The sequence below is a fragment of the Pleurodeles waltl genome, chromosome 1_1 (assembly GCF_031143425.1).
Source record: "Pleurodeles waltl isolate 20211129_DDA chromosome 1_1, aPleWal1.hap1.20221129, whole genome shotgun sequence".
Taxonomy (NCBI): Eukaryota; Metazoa; Chordata; class Amphibia; order Caudata; family Salamandridae; genus Pleurodeles; species Pleurodeles waltl.
Genome location: NC_090436.1, coordinates 175,703,595 through 175,716,144, shown reverse-complemented (window position 1 = coordinate 175,716,144; position 12,550 = coordinate 175,703,595). Strand labels below are relative to the sequence as shown.

The following is a 12,550-nucleotide window of genomic DNA, read 5'->3' as shown; positions in this document are numbered from 1 at the left end:
CTCAATTTTGGTGTCTCCTCAGCAGCTGAAATATTTCAAGAAGAGACAAGAAAAGTTATACATGATATTCAAAATTGCTTCAGTCATAGTCATGACAAACTGGAGTATGTGAAAATTCTAGAAGAACATGATGCTGCCCTTCTTAAGGTCTGCCAAGCATTGATAACAAGTCTCTAAATAAACACAAAGGCACACTTTGAATGAACTATCTGAAACTCTTTGGACATATTGTCTCTGCTGATGGCATGAGGCCAGAGCGCAGTAAGGTCACTGCTTTTACATCAACACCACCCTCAAAGAACATCTGTGGTATTCACTTTCTGCGGCTTACCCATTACTGTACAAGTAACCTATCTAATTTCACCTCAATAAGTGAACCTTTAAGCAAGCTCATGCAAAAGGGATTTTATTTAAATGGTCCTCACTGTGGAAGTGTGTATTTCAAGATATCCAAGGCAAAATAACTTGAGCCGATACCATTGCATACTAAGATGCTTCAATACACATTGAAGTAACGGATTATGCTGGTCCTGTAATACTGGAAGCTGTCCTAGTTCAGACAGACACTGACCCTGAAGTACCAAGGCACATGATTTCATATGCTACTTGTAGTCTTACGAAGTCCGAGGCGGCCTAAACACAGAACGAAAACGAATCCCTAGATGTAGTGTTGGCCTGTACCCACTTTCATCTTTTCCTGGAATGAAAATCCTTCACCGGTGTGAATGACCATCAGGCTTTGTTACCCATATTTGTCAGTTGAAAGGCTAAAATACCTCCCTGCATTGAGAGATTAGGTTTATGCTTAAAGGACAACTGATTTAAAATAATTCATAGACCTGGTAAAGACAGAGGTCAAGAACCACTGCAAATGTCCAAGATTCCCACACAAGTGTAGAAAGAAGCTGCTAACTTTTTTTAGTCCTTTGCCCACTGGTCAACATTTATTAGTGGTCATCAATGAATGTACGAGGTTTCCAAAAGTAATGGCTATACCCAGTACTTCGTCAGGCATTAAACTAAGTATTTTCATCGTTTGGCATCCCCTCTCTTGTGCAGTCAGACAATGGCCCTTTTTCGGGAAAATAATTTAAACACTTTGCTTGAAAGTTAGGCTTTAAGCAGAAAAAAATCATACCTCTGTGGCTGCAGGCCAATAGTAAAGTTGAATGTTTTAGGGCCACTCCAACAAAAGCTGTCCAAATATCTAGGCTTACTCACCAGTCACCACCTAAAGTCAGACACTATGTGAATACAGAGCCACTCCTCCTAGTACCAGAGCTGTGTCTCCTGCTGAAACCCAGGCCCCCCACTTACAGCAAGATGATTTAGTACTTGCCAAGTCAAGAAGCCATCCAAAAGAAGATTCAAAGTTTGACCCTTAGCCTTGTGATTAGTGACATAAATGGTTCTTTAATCACCTCCTGGGGGGATGGACACACCATCTCTCAAAACTCTCCATATTTCAAGACCTTGCAGAGAGAGGAGTCTTGACTGACTGGGGAATCACAGATAAGGCTCTGGCTCAATGGGAAGATGATGGGTGACTCCTCTATTGACCAATTCAGTGATGACTCCCCGTTCTTCTGATAGGCTTCCAGACATGCCACTTTTTCCTGTTCCTGTGTTTCAATGGTCTTACAATCATGATGTGTCTATGGCAACTAAAGTGGCCACTACTCAATGGTTGCACCTTTGACACACTACTATCCCCCTCAGAACACATCATCATTATTATGGAGTAATATAAACTATATATTTGTGTTGTGAGGGATGTAATGTTGTGTGCCTTCTAGCTCTGCCCTGTGTCCTGTCTCCCAGCACATTCACCAGTTCCGGGCTCTGCAGTGGGAGTGGAGAAGCATGCGTGGGCAGGGACTTCAGATGCTGCAAGGTCTCCAATGCCGGCAGATCAACCAGGTTGCATTTACAGTAGTCTATTACTGTATAGTTCATTGATGGACCTCTGAAGTAAAAGGTCATTCATGCATTAACAAATATGCTCAAGCCATTGATTGTGTCCTTCTTATAGTTAGTGATCCAACTTATAGAGTTGCTCATGAATAAAGGAAAGAGCCAAGTTCCAAACAGTTGTTTCCTATTGCCTGAAATAGCAATTGGTCAATAAAGGCATTTCAGATCATTAGAGGTGGTTTAAAGGATAGTACCGTGTATTTGCCTATTCAGTTCTGCACCCCCTTATATGACTGTTAACATGTGGTACAGTTACTTATAGTATATTATTTAGGATACCCATGTGTTGAGCATAGGACTAGCACTACTATCCCACAACATACACATTTCATACATATCTTCGGAAACTTGCAATTGAGTCAGCCTATTCTCATAACTTTGCAAAAACACACACCACAATAAAAATTCACACAAAAAGATTTCAAGAATGCAGCACAGTGGAAAAAAGTTTGTGACTGAGTGAATTAAAGCAGTTTATTTGACATTAATCGCAGAATTTACAGCACTACCATTTAATGATAGGAATCAAAATATAAAGAAACAAGTGGTGATGTTGCAGACAACAGTCTTAAATGAATGACATCATGTTGAAACAAACAACATTTACAGAATAGTTTTTAAAATACTCAAATGAAATACCGAAAAGACTGGGAAGTTAGCAAAGGTTTTAAAGTGCCCCATGAATACAAGGACTGTCCAGCTATAGCAGACATATCAAATGAGTCATACTTTAAACTGAAAACCGGGTTATTTTTGGCAAAACCCTTTATGAGTAGTTGATAGGTACGGAATGTATATCAGAATTTTCACGTAGAAACAAAATCTTTAGAAAGTGATGCTGAATACATATACACATATTAGGTGTAAATATTTATTTAAGAAATGCTGTAATATGCACACACATCCTGCAGTTACATGGCTAGTATGGAAGGCTTTTTATATTTTACAGTTGTTTGGGAATAACTGATGCAACTAATATTCCTTCAGGTAGTCATTACAATGCCCCAGCTTTTTGTTAAAAATGGCAATGCATGTTTGTTTAACTTATGAATATATTTAGCAGCCATTTTCCCCTACAAAGGTTGACAACATTTACAACTAAATATTGCCATGCTTTCCTCCTTGGACAGTTAAAAACCTAATTTCAGATTTTATTAAATTATATTAAGAAAATGTGAACACATCCCAAACAAAATCTTAAAGCTCGTATTCAGCAACACATAACTTTATTGTGAGAATGTCTCACAACATCATATTTAACATGGAATGAACATAACACACTCATGTGCATGTTCCAATACTAAATAAATAACATCCCCAAATTATAAAAACAATGGTTTTCCCCTGAAATCAAAAGACAATAATTTTCACAAAACATTTGTTAAATGCCCTTGAAACTAAAAAGCTACAATTTTATGTAAAAGCTACTTTCCAATTTGTTCAAAATATAGACCTTTCACAAAGGAAATAAACCAACATAGAATTGACATGTCTAAATATGTCCTACTTTTGGCAAATTCTTAGCAGCCTGGGCTGTGTAAAATTTGGTAAAAACAATGTTATACATAGTCTTGTGTACCCCCAACGTTCTGTGAATCAAGACACATTTAACTTATTACAAAGTTTGTGTTCTCAGCATGATCCAAACTCAATGAAACAAATGTCTAGATTGCTTATTGCAGAAGAACACATTAAGCTGCAAGATTAAACACTAGTACAATCATTAACTGTCTTACAAAAAAACTATGTCAACCCTTAAATTCTTTACCCTTGCTGGCAGACAAATAGGTGAACAGAATACACCAGCCATTTCACAAAGATTTTATTATCACAAACTATGGTAGAAGGCCAATAAAAAATATGTTTTTCAACTAACAAAATGGCATCCTAAATATATTTAGGTCTGGGAAATATAAACAGGCTACTAATGCTAATTGTACAGTGTTTCATACGGTTTTTGTTTACCAGTAGTTTATCAGTGTAGTGTGTGCTGATTATTAAACTGTTTATCCAGCTTATGATAAGTAATTTGTTTTTAGCAAGCAAACCCAGGAATACTGGAATGCCTCTTGACTCGTAGGATATCCCAAAAAACGAATATGTATAGAAAAGTTTGGAATGGAGTATGTTTCTGTACTTCTGCAACACAAAGGGTGCAATATGCGTCAATATTTTAGTGCCCCAAGAAGGGACTGCAGAGAAGTGGAACACATTGAGGAAAACACCTGAATGAACTCATATTTGCCTCTATGCAAGCTGCACACTAAAAGGAATGCAAAAAGGAATTTTATCAATTCTATAATTAGAAAAAGGAGAGCTGTAACTTGCCCTCATTTCTTCTGAGGTCATTAAAATACTGTTTCATAGGAAAAACATGTTAGTTTTCTTCTTTGTTTCTTTGGTAGTGTGAGATATATATAAAACTGTGTTTCAAAAAGTTACTCCCATGTTCTGTCTGTGGCAAAACCTCTTGATAAGTGAACCCACATAATAGACAAAACAGGTGGAACAATACTGACAAAGCAAATGTTTTTTGGTTCCTTTTGAGTACAGTATTTGTTATAAAACACAAACGGAGACAAAACACAAACTAATTTCCCTAGTGAAACTATGAGAATATGTTTGAGGGTTCATGCAAAGCTCCACAAAATAACCTTGGGTCATTTCTAAGGGTAAGGTTAAGCACCTTATCATGAAGTCCATGTCACTCTTTTATAACTTTTATAACAAAGACATGCACTCTTAATTGTTTTGGAAAGATGCCAATTGCTCAATTAGCTATGCATTCAAGATTAAAAACAATAGCTATGTGTTACTATTTCCATTTAGTTTGCCTGCTTTAAAAAGGGTTCTAATTTTACTTTAACATTTTTCTTAATGTTCCTCAAAGAATAGTTATTGCTGTAAACAATAATACATTAAATTTTGTGTTTGGAATATGTATTTTGTCTGAAATAATAAATTACTATAGCTGAACTGTGCACATTTTCATGGTTCAGAGTATGAAGAACTATTCAACAATTGATAACATATAACAGGCTCCCATGCATTAGTAAATGCCAGCAAACGAAATTAGGATATATTTTCAAATGAAATTATAAATTCTATTAAGAACCACAATGCTTCATACTTCTAATTATTTTTAACCTCATGCATAAACTTATATTATTGATTGGCGATAGCTAATCATAAAACAGTTAACACAGAACAATTCAGTGTTCCCACCAGTAGCACAAATGTAAAAAATAATATATATTCTTCAGACTAAGCAAATTAATAAAGATTGTTTCTTCACCAAAATATGAAACTGTAAACTTTGGGCTCATTCTGCAACTCTCCCCAATCCATAATAAATAAAAATTAAAAAGGGAACAAAATGATTTACATTTTTTTAAATGCACCTTTTTCCGTCCATTACAAAAGCACAACCTAAAACATAGAAAGCTTTTTTAATCACAGTTACCAAAAGAAACAGTGAATAATTTATTACATATGCTATAATAACATTACTCTAAACACTATTATCTATGAGGTATATCTGAGAAATTCGGTAAGGAATTGCGCGGTCTGCGTTGCCTACATGCTCCAATTGATAGTAAAGCTTTGGAACCCTGAACAGACAGTAGTGAGCAGAAGAGGAGACAAAAGAAGAAAGGAACCTTTGGTATTCATTCGCATTTCGCTCTTGCAGTATTTCATTTGAAAAGCACCACATAACAATAAGCCCAGTGGGTACAAGATGGGACCAGTTGAAGCTGAGGTATTCACAGGAAGAATCATAAAATGCACAGAAAATTCTAGACTGGCAAAATATTTGCTTTGGTTCAAGCAAGGCACTCGTCCCATGCTAAGGTCACACTTTGCGATTAAAGCATGAGGCTGAGAAGAAATGCAAGAAGTGTGGAGGATCCTACTCATGTTGAAGGGTTCTCTCTGTGGATGTTTCCCCTATTATAAAGGTGCAAGCACCATGTCATGTTTTACTATGGGGCACAGGACATCAGCTACAGCATGGAATATTCTATTACTATCTCTACTCTGCAGTACTAAAAAGGCATCTCCTGAGATAGTTCTGTATTGTGTACTGTACCTACACTTGTGAAGTACATAAAACGAGGAGAGAGAATCTGTTTATAAAAATATATTGCTAAGGAAGTTAGTCAACCATATGGATCTGAGTTCTCTGCGAAAGCCTTCCAAACAATTCATTTACATCAAAAAAAGGTAAGAGGATGGTTTGGATGGGCTGTGCAATAGATTTTAGATTCTTACATTTGGATTACTATTTGAATACATATAATGTAGTCCACTTAGATCCAGTCTAAGTGAGATATGCCTTTTCTATGTCAGCTCTAAACATGAAATGTTTCAAAATGCATTAACACTTGAAACGTATGTCCACCTCTCAATCAAATTACAAATCTATTACTTTATGTTGCAAAGTGTACATTCTTGTGAATTTTATTTTGTGACCAAATTATTGTTCAATGTACTTTTGTCAGATGTTGTGAATATAATTCACAGTATACAGTAATCAAAAGGAAGCTCATCGTTAATTTACTGTATGTGCAATTCACAATATTGTGAGACAATTGTACAGAAAGATTAGCGGTTTATAAACTTGAGTACTGGATGCAGTACTCATCAGTCTGTTTACTGTATGTTATTGTGCAGTTGGATTTTTTGTATAGCAAAACACGAATGGAAACTATTTAGACATCCGTATTTCTCCACGTTTCAAAGTAAAATAAAAAAAAGAGTTGAAGTTTCAGTCTTAGGTCCTAGATTTAGAGGTTGGCAGTTGGGATATTTTGTGACAAGTGTGATGGCTATCCTGTCTGCCGTATTACTAAGTGTCATAAGATATTATGCAACTGTGATACAGTGGACAGGATATCTGCCATGTTTGTGATTGAGTATCTCATCCGTCAAACTCTAAACAATGCCATCAGTCATTAAAAATCTCTGGAATGAAAAGTGCACTGGTTAAATGCATTAAACAACATAATTTCTTGTTTAAGCATGGATATCAAAATTTCGTAAGACATAACACTAGGGAATGATACCGACCTAATTAAAATATGCTAACCTGGAATAATTATGCAACAGGCTAAGTACTACTGCTAACTTTAATACAGTAATTTGTGTGCACTTCTCAGATGTTTTGGGAACAGTTTAATGTTTTGGAAGTTATCCCACCCATGAAACTTTAAAACTGAACGAGAATCATCATAATAATAATGGAATTCAAGAATCGTGTGATGTGCTATTCAGAAATCCCTAAGCAGCTACAATTAAAAGTGGCTGGATGCCAACCAGTTGAGAACTATTCTGTGGCTCTTCAGCCAGTTATTTTTTTTATAGATAGTGTTTGTCCTTTTCTTGATTTAAATCATTCAAAAAGTCCCAACAAAACCATTGTCCAGAGCATTTATGATATAATTTACTTAACCTTTTCAACTGAAGGATGACAACTTTAAATGAAGGGCACAGTATATAATAGTTTAGTATTTGAGGAAAATATAGAATAGCTGATTAAGAAAGTGCCAGATCATAGATGGTTTTAGCCTAGTGCCAAAATAATGTTAAAAAAATATTTTGTAAGGAAATCATTTTTACATTGGAAAAACCAGCTCACCCTACCTGAAGTTTTACCACTTTTTAGTTGGATCTTATAGCTCTTACAACATCATTTCGGAGACGTACCTTATGACTGTCACAAACAAATAATAGGGCCCACAGAGAAAAGACTGAACATAAGCAGAATCCACACAGGTATTTCTTTGGGGTATCTGAGCTGCAGCTATTGTATATATGTAAAATTAACACTATAAGATAGAGCACAAGCAGAAGGCAGACCGCACACAGAAAGAAATCTTTGGTATCTTTGGTTTCATCAACACGATTAAACTTACAAATGGAAAAAAGTCAGTGAGGTAGCCTCTTTGGTTCTCACTAGAAATAGAAAGTTTTTATCTTTGTTTTTCCTTTTTTACACACACACACACACGCACGCACACAGAGTTCATTCTTGGAAGCAGCTAGTTTCAGGGTTTCTCTCTTTTTTGCTTGTCATTTGTGTTTTATTTCCAGCTTGCGTAGTAGAAGCCAAAGTCCAGGCAAATCTTTGGTGAACAAAAACATCAGTGTCTCTTCTGGTATTGCCAAACGTACAGGTCTGGGGTGAACTTCTCTGCTTGTCCACAAAAGCCACTCAGTTGTTCTAAACAGCAAATCATGTAGTGCTTAAGTTGTTTTAAATACAAAATATAAGCTATACAGGTGCACCATCAGTAGATGCTGAATAAATTAAATAAATAAGTTACATCATGAGGGCACTGGGCGCCATTACAATTAACAGTATATCCCGCTATCCTTGAAGTTAGCAGTAAAATAATTTAATTGCTTATATTTAAAATTAAATTAAAGACAAATTCATTTTAAAAAACATACAAAAGTTTTCTGTAACTTGTATTTTTCCTGTATGTAACAACATGTGGCTGCTTTTTGAAGCAAACAATTATAAAAATGTATGGACTACAGAAAGTGTGCCTCTCTGATGCATTTGAATCTGTTGGTTTCATAAATAAGTAGATTCAATTAAACAAAATGTCAAGCTAATGGTGGTTTCATTAAATAATTACAAAAAACTATAATTTAATTTCATTCATAACTAATTCCTATAAATTAACCAATGGCTGATAATTCTGAAACGCTTCATAACCCAAATGTGACAAGAAGAAAAGACTATTTAAAAAACAAACTGTCCTTTCTTCAGATTTGAAATGTTAAAACAACTATGCCATTGTAACATCTGATTAATAAATATAAAGCAATGAAGTGTATCCTGTAAAGAGCTCAAACTAAAGAATGCGTTGGTATTGTGACAAGCAAGGAAAACATTAGACCCAATTTCCATGGCTATCACAACTTGTCGTAAAGCTACCGTATGTTGCTATTGGGTCAACCTTTTGAACAGGAGAACCATACTTCTGAAAGCAGACTTGCTCCTTGCTTTTGCTGGTTAAGTCCTTCTCAGGTCTTTGGATTTTGCTTTGGGTAAGAGAGATTCAGTATAAAGCTATTCAACCGAAGTAATCAAACACATTCTTTGTTCCTTCAAGGATTATTAAACAGTATCCAAGTTTTCCTGAAAGTTGAATTCATCTCGGATGTGCCCATGATATTACCTCCAAAAGAAGATAAAGATGTTGGGATCCTAATGCAATTCATATAATTCTGAATTAAAAAAATGAAGGGATGTATATTCCATGAAAAAACACACTAATATCACTACTGAAGTAATGCCATTTGAGAGGGGCGTTATTCAAAACAGAATATGTGGGCGCACACCGTGGCACTGAAATTAAATTTTGCAAAATATGATCATATTTTAAATATTTCCACATTGTGTATGTTTTTTTAGCTGTCTTCACTTACCTATTCCCAAATATTTACTATAGTCTTCTAGTTCTGAGGCTGTTTGAAATTGAGACTCCACTCTTTTTGTGTGCCGGGCAGTGAAGAGTAGTAGAATATGGCATGGGGTATTGTCAAATATTGGAACTTGTAATATGATTTGTTCGAATATTTACCTGTAAATGTGATAATATAGGATGTCTACCTCATTAATCCAGGTTTAACTGCATGTACGTGACACTTGAATTGCTATTGACCTTTGGTTTCAGAAAGAAAGGTATACCTGGCATCAGCTGAAAGTAATGCTTAACGCCTTTCATGATATCTACGGAGCATTAATGTGCTGGGAAGAAGGAAGGATGTGAGAGAATGCACTGGATGGAGAGGAACATGTAGAGTAAAATATTACAAAGGTGATAAGATGGTAGCTATTTTGGCAAATTCCTTATTTCAAGTGACTGAAAGCAATGGAAAACAGCTGGGGTAAATGTGTTAGCTTGAAGGGAATTGCAGTTGCAAAGACTGTGAAATATAATTGAGAACAAAAGCCTTAGTATCCCAACATCTTTTTTTCTGAAGTCTATGAAATCATGTGAAGAATTCCAGCCAAAGTTAAAACTGTAAAGATGTCTCTTTTCTTGTGTTGCTAAAAGAAACAGAATTGATTACCATTACCACAGATCAATGGCGCTGAACACATTTTAGCCACGCAAGAAGAAATGATGAACTGAAAGAAAACTGAGAAATCCTCATCTTTGGTTTTGTAGCTATTGAGGTTTACGTTGTTCTGTTCCTTGTTCTTTGAAAAACTGCATAGGCACAAATTAAAGACAATCTTCAACTTTAAGAGAACGAGTGAGTTGTCGAATGAAGCAGCAACCACATTCGCAGGCTTTACTTTGTTTTCCCTTTGCTCAACCCTTCCTTTGAAATCTGCTTCCTAAAATGTCCCACAATGTCTGTCTAAACACAGTGTGTTCATTGTTTTCCTGACGTGCTTCCTTGTTTCTTTTTTTGGTTATTTGTTTTCCTCTTTTCTTAAAGGAACAGTTTGTTGCAGAAGAAGTAGGTGCAGAAAAAGTCTCTTTGGTTTCGATTAAGTAGTACATAAAAAAAGTCTCCATTGTCTTTAAAGAATCATTACAGCCTTTGGTGTTGTTTTTGAACACAGAGGAAGTGTTCCAATAGGACCATTCACTGGTAATTATACACACACAAAATAAGCACAATGCTATCACTGATGAGTAGGATGTGCATTGTGAAATGCTGTCCACTGTATCACCAATGGTTTTCTCATCAGCTACAAAAGTAACTGTACGTACATATAGATGCATGAGTGGGAAGATGAGGTGGTGAAACTTGGGGCAATATTTGGTACTATAAAGCTTTTCAACAAGTAACATAAACACAGTGTATCTAGGATAGAAAACTGCACGTAATAAGTCCTTTGGCGAGCAGTATTCTGTTTCTTTGGTGTGCTGTAATAGGCAAAGGTATATGAGTGATAGATTTCTTGATGGAACATGGCAAGTCAGATGCTGCACAACAGAACTGGTAAGCGACATCATAAATGGTACTGCTTTGGCTAGAAACATTTTGAACACCTCTATTTAAGAAGATGAAGTAAAACACATAACCCTCTATGAGACAATAATGAAACCCCTAAAAATGGGTGATGTAACAGTAACAAAATGAACTGTTCTTGCTGACAAGTATTGTGGTTTAGAAAGTTAGAAAGCAAACGACCCCCAAAAGCTTAAGGAATGGTGAATATTGGCCTTCTGTGTCTATATCTCTGTAAAGAACAAAGCACAAAGTTTGCTCTTAAGCCGATGAACACGTATGCCAAACTAAGACCCCCACCAGCTAGGGATATCTTAAAGGACATTCGAAGCTGGGTCAACATCTTTTCCTTTGTGCTTAGTACTAAACTTGAAAGTTTAGTAAATGTGAAAGTCATTTATATTAGCATGCACATGCGCATGCGCATGACCTGGCAATATTGTGTTAGTAAATGAAATAAATCATGTCCTAAACTGTAATGACATCTTTAAAACATTAACAAAACGAGGCTCGGGGTCTTAACCAGGTTTTTGTGGGGTCGTTCATTTCAAATCTTGTGCTCAGTAGCTGGTGAGTTATTGTTACTATCAGGTTGAGAGTTGTGCTATAGACAGCCTAAACACTCCAAAAATAGGGTATTCTGGTCCAGCCACTTAAAAACCCAACGATGCTTTCTGATCTCATGAAACATGGCATCCTTCGGGTAGAACCTTGCCAACTCAATATTTCTGACATGCTTAGCTGTGTTTTGAATGGCTTATTTTATACGAAGAGGCTCATTTTCATACCGATTTTCAACTTAAATTACCAATGTTAAGTGTTCTAGGTTTTTAACTACAGCAACATTCATTTAAAAACATGCTCACATCACCAGTGAATGGCCCTATTAAAAGAAGAATCTTTCTTTCACGCTTTCATCCTTTCATTCGCCCGCCTGTTCTTTCTCCTTTCCTCTCTTTGTTTCTTTTCATCCTTCTTTCAATCTTGTTTCTTTTCTTTTCTTTCTTTCTTTGGATTTTTCCTGTTGTGCCCAAGGACAATGCATTTCTCCCATCATGCTTTGGTACAAGTGCTGGAGGTTGAGGAGCTTCCCCCTGTACTCAGATCGTCTTGCCATTTTTCTAGGCTGCGCCGCCTGGCGTTCATGAAGAAGTTACTGACAGTGGTAAGTTCCAGGCCCAACTGTTGGGAGATGGTGATCTGCATTTCTTTGGATGGACGCTTGTTTTCCTTAAAGATGGCAAAAAGTGTCCGACGTTGAAGATCTGTGAAAACCAGGCGCGATTTCTTTTGGGAATTGTTTCTCTCTTTGTTCGGTTCTTGTTCTTTGCGCTTGCAAGCTTGGGAAACAAGGGAGAGAAAGGGAAAATGTAAGTATGCATACAAAAAGATTCAATAGCCTAAACAGCATGTAAATCGTGTATCAATCTGCCACTAGGCATCATTATTAGACAACTCACATCATTACTATACAAAACAAGTAACACTCAAAAAATACCAGTTACAAAACTTCACAATTGATGATAGGCACGATGCACTCTCTTGTAGGAATACACTAGCCCGGTTAAACCGATCCAATGTCTTTTAAAGGGAA

The 12,550-nt window shown here is 36.2% G+C and overlaps 1 protein-coding gene across 2 annotated transcripts in view; it reads right to left on the bottom strand.

The window, feature by feature from the left end:
* Window positions 1-2,422: 2,422 nt before the first annotated feature.
* The window catches only part of ONECUT2 (one cut homeobox 2), a 72,185-nt gene continuing 62,057 nt past the window's right edge, over window positions 2,423-12,550 (bottom strand). For both annotated transcript variants that reach the window (XM_069219999.1, XM_069220007.1), the window contains one exon: window positions 2,423-12,296. In XM_069219999.1, coding sequence (XP_069076100.1) covers window positions 12,010-12,296 — 287 coding nt within the window. In that variant the 3' untranslated portion in view covers window positions 2,423-12,009. The remainder of the gene's footprint in view (window positions 12,297-12,550) is intronic.